Raw genomic sequence first — 17,010 nt, forward strand, 5'->3', positions numbered from 1 at the left:
AGCGCATGGATGCTGGGATGCATCCAGCCACGTGGGACCTCGGCGAGTTAGCAGGCAGCTGGTTGAAGAGGGACAGTTGCCATCTCCGGGGCATGGCGTGCGTGCCCACAGAGAGGGCTCTGAGTGCCGCCTCTGGCACGCATGCCATAGGTTCGCCACCACTGCCCTATAGTGAACACTATTGAAGGGGGGCAGCAGAGTTACACCCATCCATGTGCTGGGAGGAAGAGGCCTTAATGACAAGCGTGTACCACGCAACGTGCCCTTAGGTGAATGGGAAGCCAGTTCTAGGATGGGCTTCAGTGCAGAGAAAGCTTTTCTCCATAGCACAGGACTGACTTGGTGAAAACCTCTTCGCTGGGGAGGGGCATGAGTGAAATGGGAAAAGGCAGCCATGCTGGCTTTTATGCAATTGTCCACTGCATGAGAAGGAAATCCACACATTATAGATTTTCAATATTTGCTGATCACCTATAAAAGTGAGAAAGTGATCACAGCCTTCAGATATAATCTCGGCTCTAATCAGAAGTTTCTACCAGTATGATAAAAAAAAAAAATCAAGAGAGCAGCCATGACCCAGCATTTGAAGCTCTGCCTGTTTGTTACATATATTGCACATGTTATAGAGGTAGTCCTCGAGTTATAGCAGTTCATTTAGTGACCGTTCAAAGTTACAAGGGCACTGAAAAAAGTGACGTATGACCATTTTTCACATTTACAACCGTTGCAGCATCCCCTTGGTCACGTGATCAAAATTCAGATGCTCGGCTACTGACTCATATTTATGACAGTTGCAGTGTTCCTGGGGTCATGTGATCACCTTTTACGACCTTTTGACAAGCAAAGTCAATGGGGAAGGCAGATTCACTTAACAACTGTGGCAAAAATGGTCGTAAGATGGGGCAAAACTTACTTGACAAACATTTCTCTTAGCAACATAAATATTGGGCCCAATTGTGGTCATAAGTCAAGAACTACCTGTACACAAAATAAATGGTGGAGCTTCGATTGCAGCTGCCATCTTGACTTTTTTTTTTTTTTACCATACCCTGCACAAGCCCTTGCCTCTATTATTAATCTTGTCTGTTCAGAAGTAAAGAGAAAGAAAGCAAACCAAGTATCCATCTAAGAAAGGATGGCTGAAGAAATATTCTGCATGGGTGCTACTTATGCCCACTGTTAAGGCTACCGCAGGAAGGCTGCAACCTAATAAAATTAAATGGAATCCATCTTGAATCTGATAAAATGTTAATCCTATTAAAAGCATATATAAATGAATATGTAAAAGTAATTACCATAATGAAGCCAGGAGTATACTTTTAATATGATTAAGTGGTAGATAATGTATGCCATAGCAGAGAGCATTATATAACTGTTCTTCCCACCTGTGTGAAAAGTGAGAATGTCTCTTCCATATGGAGCTTTCTGTCTTTAGATTATATAAGCATTTATCATAAAATTGTGTCTTAACATAATCTGCTCTCCAATTACTTAGGATATTTGTTTTACATCTAACTGATTTAATACTCTGATGTCCCTGTTTAAAACTACTCAATGGAAAGGTTCATAAAAATAGCTTTCAGTGTAAGTAATAAGATACATACATTTATAAAAATATGACTTAATTCATATTATTAGATCAAGGCATGCTTTGTACTAACAGTGATCTGAGTTTTCAGATATACATCCCAGAAACCACATTTTATAGTTGATTGCTCCTTATTTTCTCTTATTTCAACTTTATAAATTTATTGTTATCTCAAGATCCATCAAATTCTAGAGGGAAACCAATCCTCGTCTCTAACCCTTACATCATACCAAACCATTTTTAGTATTAACCATTACATATATATCCATACTAGTTGTAAGCATTGATTAATTATCATAACTAGCCTATCATAACACTCAACTGTTGATCAAGCGTGGCTCACAACCTGATGCTAGGCCTTGATAGGCAATTGTAATAATTCCTATTTTTGTTGCTGAATTGTATATGAAGATAGCTATAATGCATTGAACAATATAATAGAAATCAGCTACAGGCACTGAAAAGGAGTACATAAGAATATTATTAGCTAAAGCTGAAAGATCATTTACAAACATCAAATAGCCAGCGGGTTTTTAACAGGGTGAATAGATTTAAATAAGAGAGAAAAAAAGCTTAAGAATCCTTAAGGTTTCTTCAGGATGTCAGATGTTTCCTAGTGAATTCTGAAAATGTGCATTTATATTTACTTTTTTAAACATTAGATTTATAGTAATATTTATTATATTCTTATGATGATAGGGAAGACTGATTTATCTATATAGTACTGTTATACTGGACTCCAAATTGACACTGGAACTACATAGCATAAATTTAGGTCAATGAGCATGATTTAGCTTTCAGATCTATTCATTCAAGTTCACAGTATGTACATCTTTAGTAATAATAATTCTTTTGATGAGTAATATTAGAAGAGCTGATGATAGAAAAATTTTAATTTCTAAAATGAGGGTTATTAAGGGTTTCTTCATCAGAAATGCAGTAAAGCACAATCTTGAATGCAGTTCAAACATTAATATATCTAAGTACTTGTCTCGAATTCTAATAGGTCAGTCAGTGGTCCTGGGATTTTCAAAATCATGTTAGCTAAGTAGTTCATAGTTGCTTGGTTTATAATGGATGGGTTCATTTACCAGGTTAACTCAAAAGTAAATTCACCAGTTTAATGTAACAAGTGATCTATGTCAGTGACAATCATTCTGGGCTGGTAATAAATTATGTGATTTGTTATAAAGCATTCCCCATGTTTTAAGAAGGATTTTTTAATTCTTGACCATGCTATTTCAGTGTGGCCAGTTTCCCCAGCCTTGAAGGGTCTTTGTTTTTTCCTGTTAGTCCAAATATACAGTATATACTACTGAATGTGTTCACGTATGTATTTTATTTATGTTGCTTGTTTTCTTTCTATACAACTGAATATTGAACTGGATACTTTGAAAAAGGATTGTACTTGAATTGAAATTGTGCCTGCATAGTTTTAAAATAAATTGGAATGATGAAGAACTTCAAAAAGGTCTATTCAAACATGGGGACACCTAAGAGTAAAATTATCCACATAAGGTTCCCCACCTTCATTGTTATGCTGCTTTCCTGATTGGGGAGTTTCAAGTAAGATTTTGGATTCTCCTGACCCTGGTTTATAGTTATCGTGTGAGAGGAAAGAGCAAATTCTGTATTTGAAAGCATTTGGATACTTTAAAAATTACATAAATCTACAATTTGCAATTTGGCTTGAGTGTATAATGGTCCCTGAACCTCCAGAATCATTATGGTGCAGGATAAAAAGGCTTTCAAAGGTGCCCAAGGCTGGAGTAACTAACTAAGGAAGAAAGCTAATGTTATTTGAGTCTTTTTAGATTAAAACAGGGGGTATAATAGGAGTACATGAAATAATACATGGAGTTATAGGAGTAGAAAAATAAACATTTTTTCCTGTTAGTGGTAGAATTCTTCAGTGAAATTGAACAGTGGAAAATTTAGCACAGAACAAAGATTTCTTTACTTAGTAGTGCACAAAAAACCCCAAAACTAGGTTTGTCTGTGAGAAAAATAATCCATTAGTGACATCTAAAATTGTACAAAAGAGACTGAAAACATTCAGATAATAATTTAATGAGTGTTGAGTTCTGTAATACTCCTTTGATGACCAACTTTTTTGTCTTTTTGCTAAAAGTGAAAACTTTGAGGTTGTGGACTAATTTTTTAATGGAACATCAGTAGCAGAATCCCAATGATAGTCTTTAGCACAGTTGGTAAGTGTGGCTAATAGCTACTCTTGAAAGCCATTGAGCAATTTTCTGCTAGTCTTTAGTACTTACTGAAATCTTACTGAAACAAAAAGCTTATGAAAAAGGCATATACTTCTATGTGTGCCTTTGAGTCTTTGTGACTGCTTGGACAAATCCCTTGCTGTTGCTTGTGTCCTAGGGATGAGAGAAACTGACTGGCCCAAGGTCACCCAGCTGGATTTGTGTCTACTAGTTTCTAACCTGGTGCCTTATACACTATACCAGACTGGATCTCTTAATAGATATAACAGTATATGATTATAAGCTGCTACCTTCCCTTTTTGGAGCCAGTGCACAGTAACGGTTGGAATGGGTAGACCTGCTTGTGTGGACCATGAAACATTGAAGCATTAATTCAAATGCATATTTGCAGTATGGTACATTTACTTTGTGACTAAATATTTTGCATAACTTTTTCTCACTATCTGATACCATTATAATGTTCTTCCTGATTCTGTTCCCTTCCTAATCCCATGCAATAAACTTTGTGAGTGCAAAGATAATGTGAATAATAACCTGGGTATATGTGGTTCACTAGTAACAATAACTGGTCAAAGGGAATCAGACCAGATCTTGTCTGGACTGCAGGTGGGAAATCCCTTTTGGGCAGGGTGACCCTCCAGATGAGGCTAAACTACAGTTTCCAGCTGACCTAGCTGCCATAGCCCACAGAGAAGGATGCCACCAATTCACCCACCTATCACAGATCTTATAATCAAATCCTATCTGGGAACAATGATTCTTCTTGGTCTTAAGTAGTAGTCTCTTTCAAAATGAGTACAATACTACAGAGGTTTGTAATGGAGGATCTAAACTCAGACCTGGGCCCTTCTCCATGTGTTGCATGTATACCATCACTGAGCCAGAGAACCTCCTGATGTTACCTGAGCAACATGAGGGATGGAAGGTTGGATGGTTGGACAGTTAGATAATTAGATGACAGATAAGATGATATTCAGAGCATACGTACCAAGTGAAAAATACTTTTTCTTTTACAATAAGTGCTTTATAATTGCTATAATTGCCTTATATTTTTAAATATATCACATAATAGCAGCAAATGCTGCTTGAAACACATGACTATTTGGCAATTTAAGCTTTCATCTATCTCAGTGTTTCTCAACCTTGACAATTTTAAGGCATGTGGACTTCAACAATGTTGGCTGTGGAATTCTGGGAGTTGAAGTCCACATGCCTTAAAATTGTCAAGGTTGAAAAACACTGATTTCTATCTAAAAGCCAAGTGTGACTTTTGCTATAGTATTGGATCTGTATGTGGTCTTTACCATGGGAAGCCGTTTTAGTCATTCATTTAGCCTAGAGTTATCAGCTGACTGGCAGCAGTTCTTCTAGATTTCAGAAGGAAGTTAAAGATGTGTGGGTGAGTGCAGATACAATCAATTTATAGTTCATTTTTCCATGAGTTCCATTCCTGCTGATTTTTTTCATATAGAAGAAAAGGAGTCCCTGCTGATTTTATTCCACTACTAGTCATTTGCGAATCTAGGGGGTGGTGCTCACCTCCATTTCAAGGCCATTGAACCAGCACTGTCCTAAGACATTTCAACTGTTACCTTCCCACTGAAGTGGTACCTATTTATCAACTTGCATTTCCATGCTTTCAAACTGCTAGGTTGGCAGGAGATGAAGCAAAAACGGGAGCTCACCACATGCCATGGCGCTTGAGTCTCGAAGCTGGGATGCCAGCTTTGTAGCTGACAAGCCCAGCATTTATAACCGCTGAGCCACCACACAGTCCCTATACAGAAAAATACTGGAGAAAAAATTGCTAGAACTGCCAAGGACAGACTGAAGTTTGGCTTAGTTTTAAATATTGATTGATGGATTAGATTGGATTGATGTGATTTGATTAATACATTCACTCATCTTAGTGACTAGAGAGGGTACTGGGATTCTTGACTTTAATGGCAAAAATGTATTTACTTTTTTTTGCGGGGGAGTATGTTTCTTTAAACTATCCTGTGATGTTGATGCTGGAGTTTCCATGAAGTGCACAAGATAGAAAAAGTGTCAGAAGAGAATCCCACTTACTGTCAACCTGTGAGACATTTTTGTTTATAAAGGGGGAGGGAGGCCTTTATAATCTTCGCCATATTTTTCAACTAGATTAGCAGTTCTATTTTGGAAAAATTATAAATATTACCCTGAGTTCATTCCTATGAGCATTCATCTCTCCATGGATCCCTTGAGAGCAGAAAATTCCAATTCTTGACAGAATTATTTTACATTTCTAACAGATGCACCTCAAAATGCTGAGGATTGAATCCAAGACCTTTTTAAATGCCAGGTAAGTGTCCTCCCACTGAATCTTGAGGCTCTTGATAGCTCTGGATGAAGCATTTCAGGCAAAGCTTTTGCCTAAAGATGAACTGAATGGGCGTATTTCAGGGGCTTAATGATTCATGCTGCAGTTGCTATGGAAAGGCAACTGAGCCTATAAATAAGCATTCCTCGTATAATTTTTCTAAAGTGTAGCACCCTCTGTGTTGAAGATTGGGTCAAAATGTTTTGGTGTAAAGTGATTTTAAGGGAAGCACCCTAGGAAACTGTTGACTTGCCATGACTTGGGTAGTCCCATGATGAATCAGAAAGGCAGTTTAAATACAATTTGGTATGTAGTGAATATTCTTAGAAATTAGGTACTTCCATGCTATTTTGTATCTGCTTTATACCGGAGGTAGTGCTACAGCATGGAGCTAGCAGTAGAGAATCGCTATCTAGGACAGAATAATTTCTTGATGCACTAATTCAGACCTCCATAATTTGTGAATGGGTGAACCAGAGATACTCAGGAGCTATGCCAGGTGTAGGAACATTTCTTCTTTTTGCAAGCAAGGGTAAGCAGCAAGGTCAAGGCGCCCTTGATGAATGCATGGAGCAAAAGTGCATGGAGTGCATGGAGTGCATGGAGCAAAAGTTCAAGCAAGCAGCAGGATTGTTTATTTATTTTATTTATTTACAAGTAGTCCTCAACTTATGACCACAATTGATTCCCAAATTTATGTTGTTAAATAAGACAGTGGTTAAGTGAATTTTGCCCCATTTTATGACCTTTCTTGCCACAATTGCTAAGTGAATCACTGCAGCTGTTAAATTAGTAGCATGGTTGTGAATCTGGCTTCCCCATTGACTTTGTTTGTCAGAAGGTCGCAGAAGATGATCACATGATCCTGGGACACTGCAATCGTCATAAATATGAATCAGTTGCCAAGCATCCAAATTCTGATCACATGACCACAGGGATGCTGCACAGTTATAAGTGTGAAAAACGGTCATCGGTCACTTTTTTCAGCGATGTAACTTTGAATGGTCACAATTAACTAGTGGAACAACCTGCCCCCAGAAGTTGTGAATACTCCAGCACTGGGAGTTTTTAAGAAGGGACTGGACAGCGATTTGTCTGAAATGATATAGGGTTTCCTGCCTGAGCAGGGGGTTGGACTAGAAGACCTCCAAGATCCCTTCCAACTCTATTATTATTATTGTTGTTGTTGTTGTTGTTGTTGTTTCTGTTGTTATTAAATGAACTGTTGTAAGTCGAGGACTACCTGTATTTATTTATTTCTGCTTTTGCTAAATTTATATCACTCCTTTGTTCCAAGAATTCAAGCCTGTACAAATGGCACCTTTCTTCCAATGTTTGTCTCACAATAGCAGCCCTTTGGAAAAGACTGGGTGGAGAAACATGGATTGAGCTAAAGTCACCCAGTAATTGTTCTCCAATGTGCTATAGTATACTACAGTGATGGCGAACCTTTTAGAGACCAAGTGCCCAAACTGTAACCCAAAACCCACTTATTTATCACAAAGTGCCAGGGCTGCATCAGCATTGTAGTGCCCTCGGGGGGGGGCGGGTGTGTGTGGCCCACTGGGTGGGCATGGCTGCAGTGGTCACGGTAGACTGGGTGAGCGTGGCCGGGGCCAGAGCAGCGGGGGCCAGTCCCTTGCCATCTCTGGGGCATCCCCGGGGGGCCAATGCCGCTTGCTCGCTCACTTCCTGCCCTGTCGCTTCCAAACGCCATGTGCTCGCTACTCTGGTGGGGCAACGGCGTGCATGCCCACAGAGAGAGCTCTGAGTGCCACCTCTGGCATGCGTGCCATAGGTTCACTACTACTGGTATACTACATCTGGCATTTGCGGGGGGGGGGTCGAGCTTAATAAGGGAAAACAACTAGTGCAGAGATGGATGAGAAGCATTGTCCTGGGGCTAGTTCATTGCCTCAAATTTTATTCCTCAAATAGAGAATGGCTAAAATCAGATTCACCCAATTTCATTTTGGAGTTTCCAAATAAGGCACCGAGATCCAGGGTGATGTACTGTAATAATTAAGGTGTTAGACTAGAATTCAGGAGACACATCTCCAAACCCATCTTGATGCATAGAAACGTACTGGCTGACTTTGAGCCAAATGCTCTCTTAGCCTAACCCATCTCACAGGGAAATTATGGGGATAAAAAGCAAAGGGAAATGCTAAGATGTCTTGTGCTCCTGGAAGAAAAATAGGCAAAAATATATATATCTAACAATCGATTCATCAACCAAAGCCATGCCACCTCAGACATTTATTTTCATTGGGGTAACAGGCCCCTGAAAAGCTTGATGATCCAGCATTGCAGGATAAAAACTGAACATCAGTTTGGAGTTAAATGTAAGAAAAGTAAAAACTGAATGACAGGTAGTAAATTATGTGCATTGCACGCAGAAGGCTGCAGATGTAATCCCAAGCATTTCCAATCCAAAGGATTCTTTGCCTGAGTCTCTAGAGCAGGGGTGTCAAACTACTAGCCCGCAGGCCGGACGCATCATCCGTAAGCCGCACCCACCCCATTGCCGGCAATGGCAAAACCATCCCGATACATTGCGCGACATCATGTGATGTTGTGAGTTTGACATGTCTGCTCTAGAGTGCCATTGCAGACTGTAATAGGGGATACTATAAAATAAAAAAGCCTCACTTACTTACAGGTTGTTCTATATGCATAATGTGTAAATAAGGAATGTGCAATATGTGGCCTTCCAATGTATTTTATATTGTATTTTTATGCTAATCCGTATGCTACCTAGACTCTTGGTATTCATTGATATATAACTGTAAATAGAGATGATTTAGTTCATGAGATGGATGGCATATACATTTAATAAATACAGGTAGTCCTTGACTTACAACAGTTCATTTAGTGACTGTTCGAAGTTACAATGGGACTGAAAAAAGGGACCTTATGACAATTTTTCACACTTACAACTGTTGCAGCATCCCCATGGTCACATGATTTACATTCAGATGCTTTTTATGACGCTTGTAGTCATGTGTTCATCTTTTGTGACCTTCTGACAAGCAAAGTCAATGGGAAAGCCAGATTCACTTAACAACAGTATTGCTAATTTAACAACTGCAGTGATTCATTTAACAAATGTGGCAAGAAAAGTCGTAAAATGGGGCTAAAATCCTTTTCAAATTTCTCACTTAGCAACATAAATTTTGGGCTCTATTGTGGTCGTAAGTCAAGGACTACCTGTACAAACTAATCAATAAATCAATTTTGTTGGACTGCTAGTCTCATTATCACTTGCCATTGTCCACATTGTCTTCATCTGCCTGAAACTGGAGGCAATTTCAACAACATATACATTCTAGACATATCATCTATCTCTCTTGAAGTTCATAAGCTTGTGACAGTGCTACAACCATTTTCTCTTCTTGTTTGCACATCTAGAAGCTTCAGTTTATCAACCTGGCTATACAGGGTCATTCAAATTCAGGATCTACCTATATTCCACTTACCGGTACTTACATTCCTATAAGGAGGTGCCTGCTTTGTGGATATCATGCAGTATGAGAAGCCATTTAGGCAAGATTGTAAACACTTCCTTAACAAAATAGCTTAATTCTTTGGAAGATTTGTTTGTGTGGATGAATTTAGCATGCTACTATTCATTTTTTTCCTTTCCTTTCCCTCCCCTCCTGCAGATGCCTGCAATGCTATCCCACCGAGGAAGAAAATGGTCACATTTACAACCAAAGAAGCACTAGCTGGAAAATGGATTGAAAGGCAGTAAAAAAACAAATATGCAAGATCCTGGGGAAATTTCATCCCTTAATTAATCAGCAAAAAAGCCTTTTCCACTGCTGTGTTTTGGATGTGTTTCCAAACTAAATCTTTGACTGGGAAGCCATATGTAGATTTGCAAATGGTTGTTGCTTCTTGAGTCTCTCACTAATGGAACAGGAGGCATTTTGTGTGTTGATTTTAAACCTATTTAAAACATTTAAAATGTTGAACTTTTGATGAAGGAGTATCACCATCACATCAAAAGACTATTAAATACATGTGTAACTCCTTCAGGAAGAGTAAAGAGAAGAGAAAAGCACTGTTAAGAGTTAGTTGTTAAAAAAACTAACTCTTGTTTTGTTTCTTTAACTAATATCTTGAGATCAATTTTGAATGATAATAAATTGACTTCATTAATAACTTACTGGCATACATCTGAACAGGATTAATAGTGATTTTCTTTCTCTGATAACTATTGGGAAATGTGCTTCCAAATAAGTGGTTTGACATATCATCTCCAAAATATAATTCCCAAAAAGATACCATAACTGCTCAATTGGTCTACAAGTGATATTCTTTTATTGTAGATCAGCCCCAATTGTGTCTTTCCAATGAAACATTAGCAAAGGAACCAATTTTGGGGAAGTTAGAATGGAAGCCAAAAATATGGAACATTTAGCAAAAGGAATTCAGATGGACACTGAGCAACAATTGGAAACTCCAAATACAACTGACCCAATTATTGTCCCCGAGAGTCCAGACAAAAAGGCTTCTGTCTTTTGCTTTAAGAAAAGGAAAAAGTCTTGTGAGAAGGTAGAAGAGAAGGATGAGAACCATGAATCCAATTCACTTAGCTTAAGGCCTGCTAACCAGCCTTCTGACATGGGGCACAATGAAACAGAGGTATCAAATCAATTTTGGACTTCAGGAGGGGCCTGGCTGGCTTTCAAACGACTAGTGACATTAAGGAGAAGATCCAAATCCACTTTGAAGAAACAAACAGAGGCTTGTTCTCGTGTACATCTAGATGTGGACATAGGAGATTCTGGCAGGACACGATTTTCTAAGGAGCACGCCAGTTCTGGTTCTAAAATTCCCTGCCTAAGACTCTCCCGAAGCAAAAAAAGGACCAGCCACTCTGAAATAATAGAACAGCCTGATTGCAAGAAAAAAGGAAATGATACAGCAAGCATCCTGAATAACAAAAGTAACAAAGAGCCAGAGGTTGTGGCTATGGAAGTTCCACTAGATATAAAACAATCCCCCAGCAAAAGTCTACAGGAAGGAGAAAGTGACAATGGAGCCATGACAAATATGGAAAATGTGTCACTCTCCAACAGAGAGAACAAATTTCCTGATCCCAATTGTTATATTGACTGTGGAGTTCAATCAGAAATAATCCATTCTGAAACTGCACTTGTAACGGAAGAAGAGAAGCAAATATTTCAGTTACATCATGGAACCCTCTATGGAAACCTTGAAGAGTTGGAAAATCAGAAGTTCAGTTTTAATGTTGAGATCAGTCCTCCCATTCCTCAGGATTTGCCTGAAAGTGAACAACAACTTATAGAAAGAGAGGGAACCAAAGAGACCAAGTCACAGCCATTTGGGGCAGACATTGATGTTGTGGCCAAGAATGAGGATGTTGTTGCTAAGGAAGGTCATTCCATTGAAGTGATGTTGCATTGCAGCCCATCTGTAATGGAAGATGAGGCTTCAGACATACCAGTTTGTTTTGATGAGGAAGAGAAAAGTGAAGAAAAGCAATTTACCATACCTGGGGCTGGCATTATAATCATGATCACTGAAGCTGAAGATGATCAGGATGATGAAGAAGAATCAGCTCCTACCTGTGAAACGTTTGCATTTCCTCAAGCCATCAAGCAAAAAGGGAAGAAAAAAACTAGCAAAAACCAAGCTTCTACTGAAGGATGCAACTACACAAAGGAAGACCAAGCATGCTCCCAGGTCCCCTCTTCCTTTGGCACCAACAGCCAGGAACACTGGACTTCAGAGCAATATGAAATGCTGTTGATTGAAACAGCTGCCTCGCTTGTGAAGACAGCCATTCAGTCATCTGTTGAGCAGCTTGTCAATGAAATGGCTTTGGAGCAAAATAAACAAAACAGTCTTTTATGATCACAAGAGCCTCTTTGTAAATTAGAGGCAGGCCTGCTATCAGGCATGGGGAGGCAAATGGAAGCATTTGGACAAATTGGCTTGTATTAGGAAAGAAAGTACCATTTGGATTTTCTTTGTCCATTGCCAGCACTGCTTTATCCATCTTCAATGACCAGTTCAGTATTAATGCTGTGAGGAAATGTTTCAGATGTCCTGAAGTATTTAAACTTAGCATGAGAGATTAAGGATGGTCTTAATTCCTGAGATATTTGCAATATCTGTGATTAACTTAATTTTGCATGTTGGTATAATGAATGTATATTGTATTGTATAAACAGCTTGTAAAAACAAGATGAGAGGATCTTTTGCTGCATGGTGACATGTCTTAATGGTTTACTCTCTATAGTAGATCTAGGAAAGACACCCATTCTCTCCCTTTCCTTTCTTCTCAATTCATTTATTTCATTTGCAAATGCCAAGTATTTCAAGTATTATTGTTAATGACTGAGCAGTTTTTTAACCCACTGCCTTTCAGATAAGTTTGGCCTTTCTTAATTTTTAGCTGAAATTATAGGAAATGGGGTTCCACATTTGGAGGTCAATAGGTTGGAGAAATCTGGCTCAGGCTAAGAGAAACTCAACTTATTAAATAAATGCCTCTAATTCAGGAGTCTTCAAACTTGGCCCTTTTATGACTTGTCGACTTCAACTCCCAGAATTCCTCAGCCAGCATGTCTGGCTGAGGAATTCTGGGAGTTGAAGTCCACAAGTCATAAAAGGGCCAAGTTTGAAGACCCCTGCTCTAAATCAAGTTGTTAAAGGTTTCCAAAAAAGAGCTGAGGAAAGGAACAGAAATTGGTGACACCCCCATCCAAAACAGAACCCAAAATGCATATTTTTTCCATATACAAGCTACCCATTTCTACTGGAGTAGATGGCTTCAGTGTTTCTGAAATCCTACTGATCACTTTATCAAAGAATCTTAGCTCCATCAAGAGAGAAGCAAACATTTATTCAGAGAAATTTACAAACTATTCAGAGACATTTGTTATGGTATATTTTAAAGACATAAAAGATACTACTGCCCACAATGATTTTATTAATATAATTTTAAAATAATGGCTAAGAGTTTAGTCCTTGCCACTAAAACTGTTTTCCACTGAGCACAAATACTTCTAAATGAAATAATAAGAGCTAATGGGGCTGAAGCAGTGGATATACTGCAGTGTGAGGCTACCTTCCCCTAAACCCAATCTAAATAAGACAGAATGAGAGAGGGAGAGGGGGAGAGGGAGACGAAGAGAGAGAAAGAGAAAAAGGGAACACTAAGCCTAAATCTTTCAGAGGCTGCTCTAATTCCAAACCCTAAGGAACATTCAGTAAGTTGTTCAATTCCCTTTGCTTCAGGACAGTAACTGGAGAGCTGGCTGCTCTGTCCTCCTTTATTCTCTGTCTCTCATGAGATCCTTCCCAAATTGGGTCAGTGAGTCTCTTCCTATCTACCACTGTTGGAGAAACTCAGGACTACAAAAGCCTTAAAATAATTCTTGCCCTAGTTTCATGTAAGAATGGAAGGTGGACAGTGATGGAAGAAGACAAGTGATTTGTTCAAAGGACTGTTTTCCCCACTAAGGTTGTACACATTTTGAAATAATTTGAAAGTCTTTTAGATCTTATAAAAGCACCACATCTCTGCAATCCATTAAAGCAGCCCCCTTTTTTCAGTCTTCTTCTATTCTTAAAGAAGGAAACTCATCCTTTAGTTAATGGAATGATTGATACAATTCTTTAAGCAGATATATTTTTTTCAGACTTGCATGACAGCCTTAAGAGACATACATGCCCTTTCAAATAGTAGAGATTGGTATCCTTGCATGAGGTCTGAAGTATTTCTCTGAATGGTAAATAATGAAGAGCAAAGAAGTTAGGTGAATAAAAGTATAGTAGAGAGAGAGAAGAAGAGATTTTGGTGCTTTTTTGGTTCTAATCTTCATTTTTCTTCAATTTATAACTGAGACACCTCCTCAACCTCTCTGAAATAAACTGAGAATTTATAAGTAAAACATCAAGGAACCATTTTAGCAAAAATCCACTCTAGTTTACAAAATTCAAGGGTTTTGTATCCTCCATTGGGAGTTATTTGGAGTACACTGAATTAAATAGGTTGTTTTCAGAAACCTAATTCCCACTTTATCATGCAAAGAAAACTCAGTGATAGATTAAGAAATATCAGACCAAGTTTATAAAATGCAATGAATGAAAGAGAAGTATGAACTTTGTCAACAATAAAGTAAAAGCAAAAAAAAACCAACCTCCAACTTTCCAAGCAAAATTACCTTAGTAGAATTAGAGAAAGCCACTGATGATGATCTCCAAAATCTCCAGATCATCCAAGAAATTCTATCCATGTGGTTATTAAGAGTTGACACTGGTTTGACAGCATTTAATCAATTAATGTTTTTTAGAGCAGCCAGTTAATTCTTTATCATGTACTGGAAGACATTCAGGGAAGGAACTTGGTGACATTCCATGACAGATCTTTCATAGCATTTCCATCATTTCCACATCAACATACTTTGTAAAAGTACCAGTTTGTGATTGTTTTTTTAATATAAGTTTTAAAAATAAAAAGTATCTAGATCATCCTGAATGGGCTATACATGAAACTTGCTTTCTGTACATGTCACATGTTGTATCGATTACCCAAGGACCCCAATAAATTGGATGAAGGCATCTCATGGTATCATCAGGAAGGAAAGGTTGAGATCTTTGAGGAATTAGGTGTGTCTAAAGCTGGATGAGACAGCCAGTTTGGTGTAGCAGTTATGGCATCAAGCTAGACACTGGGAAACTGAATTCTAGTCTCACCTTAGTACAAAGCCAGCTGGATGACATTGGGCCAATCACTCCCTCTCAACCCTAGGAAATAGGCAATGGCAAACCATTTCTTGCCAGGAAAACTGCTAGGACTAGTCCAGGCTGTAGCCAAGAGTCACTACTGACTTAAAGGGGCATGCACACACATCCACATCCAAGCCATATGAGAGAAGCAACTGGCTTTCAAGGGAAATTTACTGTGGCTTATAACCTACTGTGTCCCCTGGCCCCATTCTACTAAGGAAAAACAGGAATGTTTGAGAAGAATTACTGGGTTCACAAATTACAAAATGCTTAGAAATGAACCGGCTGTAAGTCCACATTAAAGATTAGTGTTTTGTATTTAGACACATGATGCATAGTTCACCTCTGTATAGGACTGTTAAATTGTGGGCACCAGACAACCATGCCAATTTTGAGACAGTGAGTACAGAACTGACTTAATAAATCAAAGAAATACAGGAAACTATTAATTCTTTGCTGTCATCTATTAGTGATTGGATTACTACAGTACAAATATGTCCATGAAGCTGGAAAAGGCTGCAGCTATTTCTATCTTGACCCTAGAGTTGTTTGTAGTGTGATAGGAATATGCACCATAAATGCAAGGTTATGCATTTTGTTGGCTATTAAAGTAACTGTTGGAAAATTCCTCTGGGTAATTTTCAGCTTGGTTTGCACTCCGCACACTCACTATAAATTCCTATATCCAGATTGCAATGAACACATGCACTACTCAGTGCAGCTAGCAAAAATATGGTTTGATGTTATTAATTAAGATCAGCAGGGATCAAAATCAGTTAATTGGCAAAATGGAGCAAAAGGTAAACAAAAACCAGGAGGGACAGAGAGATGAACAATAAACAACAGTTTACATGATGAACCCATCTATCCCTATCAAAAGGTCTCAGAGTTTTCCAGAGCCATTGGAAACAACCTCCCCCCCCCCGTGCATAATTAGCATGGACAGCCCAAAAGGGAATAGCTTACTTTGATCCATCTGTAACCCTTTCTGTATATAATGGCAGTGGAATTGAGATGGGAAGTGTTTTATTTATTTAGCCTATTTATATGGCCACTGTTGGCAGAATTATCCTAAGAAAATACCCCAGTGCCCTTCATCACTTTGGTGGCGAGATATGGGTTGGTTCCTTTATTCTCAGGAGACAGCTTAAGAGTCTCCAAGTTTATGTGCAAAGATAAAGTCTGCAGAGACACACAAGGACATATGAAGTAACATTCCGAGTGAAAGACCTTGAAAGGTCATACAAGCAAGCTTAGATAATTAATTTCCCACATTTGGGAAGACATTTCAAGAGATGCAATCGCTTTGGATAATTCACATTCATTTTTGTCATGTGTCATTTAACCATTTCTAAGTAAATGAAAAATCCTCCCAAAGTCTATCTTTGGATATAGGTTTAAGAGTAGCATTTCCTTAGCAACCTATCAGACATGTTCGAAGTTATGAAGGACTCGAAAAGTTACTTATGACCTGTCGAAGAAGTTACAACTGCCATACCACTCGTGATCATATGATCATCTTTTGGGGGCATTTGGCAACTGGTTCGCATTTACAAGCTATTGCAGTATCCCAAAGCCTCATGATCATGTTTAGCTATGTTTTTTGCCATTTTCTGACAATAAATGGCCATTGGATGAGCTGGATTTGGACTTAGACCATGTGATTTACTTAATGATGTGGTGACTTGCTTAATGAGCATTGTAAAACTGGTTGTAAAATTGAGTCCTGTCACATGGTAACTTGCCTTATAATTGCAATGACTTATAACCAAAATTCCAGGTTCAGTTGTGGCCAATGATTACCTGCATTGGCTTGGTCTCATTATCTAGAGCAGGGGTCTCCAACTCCCGGTCCATGGATTGGTACCAGTCCTCGGCATGCCAGCAACCGGGCTGCATAAACAAGGAAAGCCCCATCGGCGGGATGCAGGCAGCACACAAAACCACGCCCCCTCCGGTCCATGGAAAAACCTCTCTCCACGTAACTGGTCCCTGTTGCCCAAAAGGTTGGGGGTCACTGATCTAGAGCAGTTGTTTCTCAGCACAGTGTGTAGTTCCGTTACATCCAAACTGCACCACTG

The 17,010-nt window shown here is 38.8% G+C and overlaps 1 protein-coding gene across 1 annotated transcript; it reads left to right on the forward strand.

Moving 5' to 3' along the window:
• Positions 1-10,558: 10,558 nt before the first annotated feature.
• Positions 10,559-12,046, forward strand: AKAP5 (A-kinase anchoring protein 5). Its single transcript, XM_029283609.1, has one exon. The coding sequence runs from the start codon at positions 10,559-10,561 to the stop codon at positions 12,044-12,046; it is 1,488 nt and encodes a 495-aa protein (XP_029139442.1).
• The last annotated feature ends 4,964 nt before the right edge of the window (positions 12,047-17,010 follow it).

The sequence above is a fragment of the Protobothrops mucrosquamatus genome, unplaced genomic scaffold, assembly GCF_001527695.2.
Source record: "Protobothrops mucrosquamatus isolate PMUCROS unplaced genomic scaffold, P.Mucros_1.0 scaffold153, whole genome shotgun sequence".
Classification (NCBI taxonomy): domain Eukaryota; kingdom Metazoa; phylum Chordata; class Lepidosauria; order Squamata; family Viperidae; genus Protobothrops; species Protobothrops mucrosquamatus.

What these genes read in the sequence shown, in the direction of transcription:
- AKAP5 (XM_029283609.1), top strand. Translation starts at nt 10,559, where the DNA reads ATGGAAGCCAAAAATATGGAACATTTAGCAAAAGGAATTCAGATGGAC.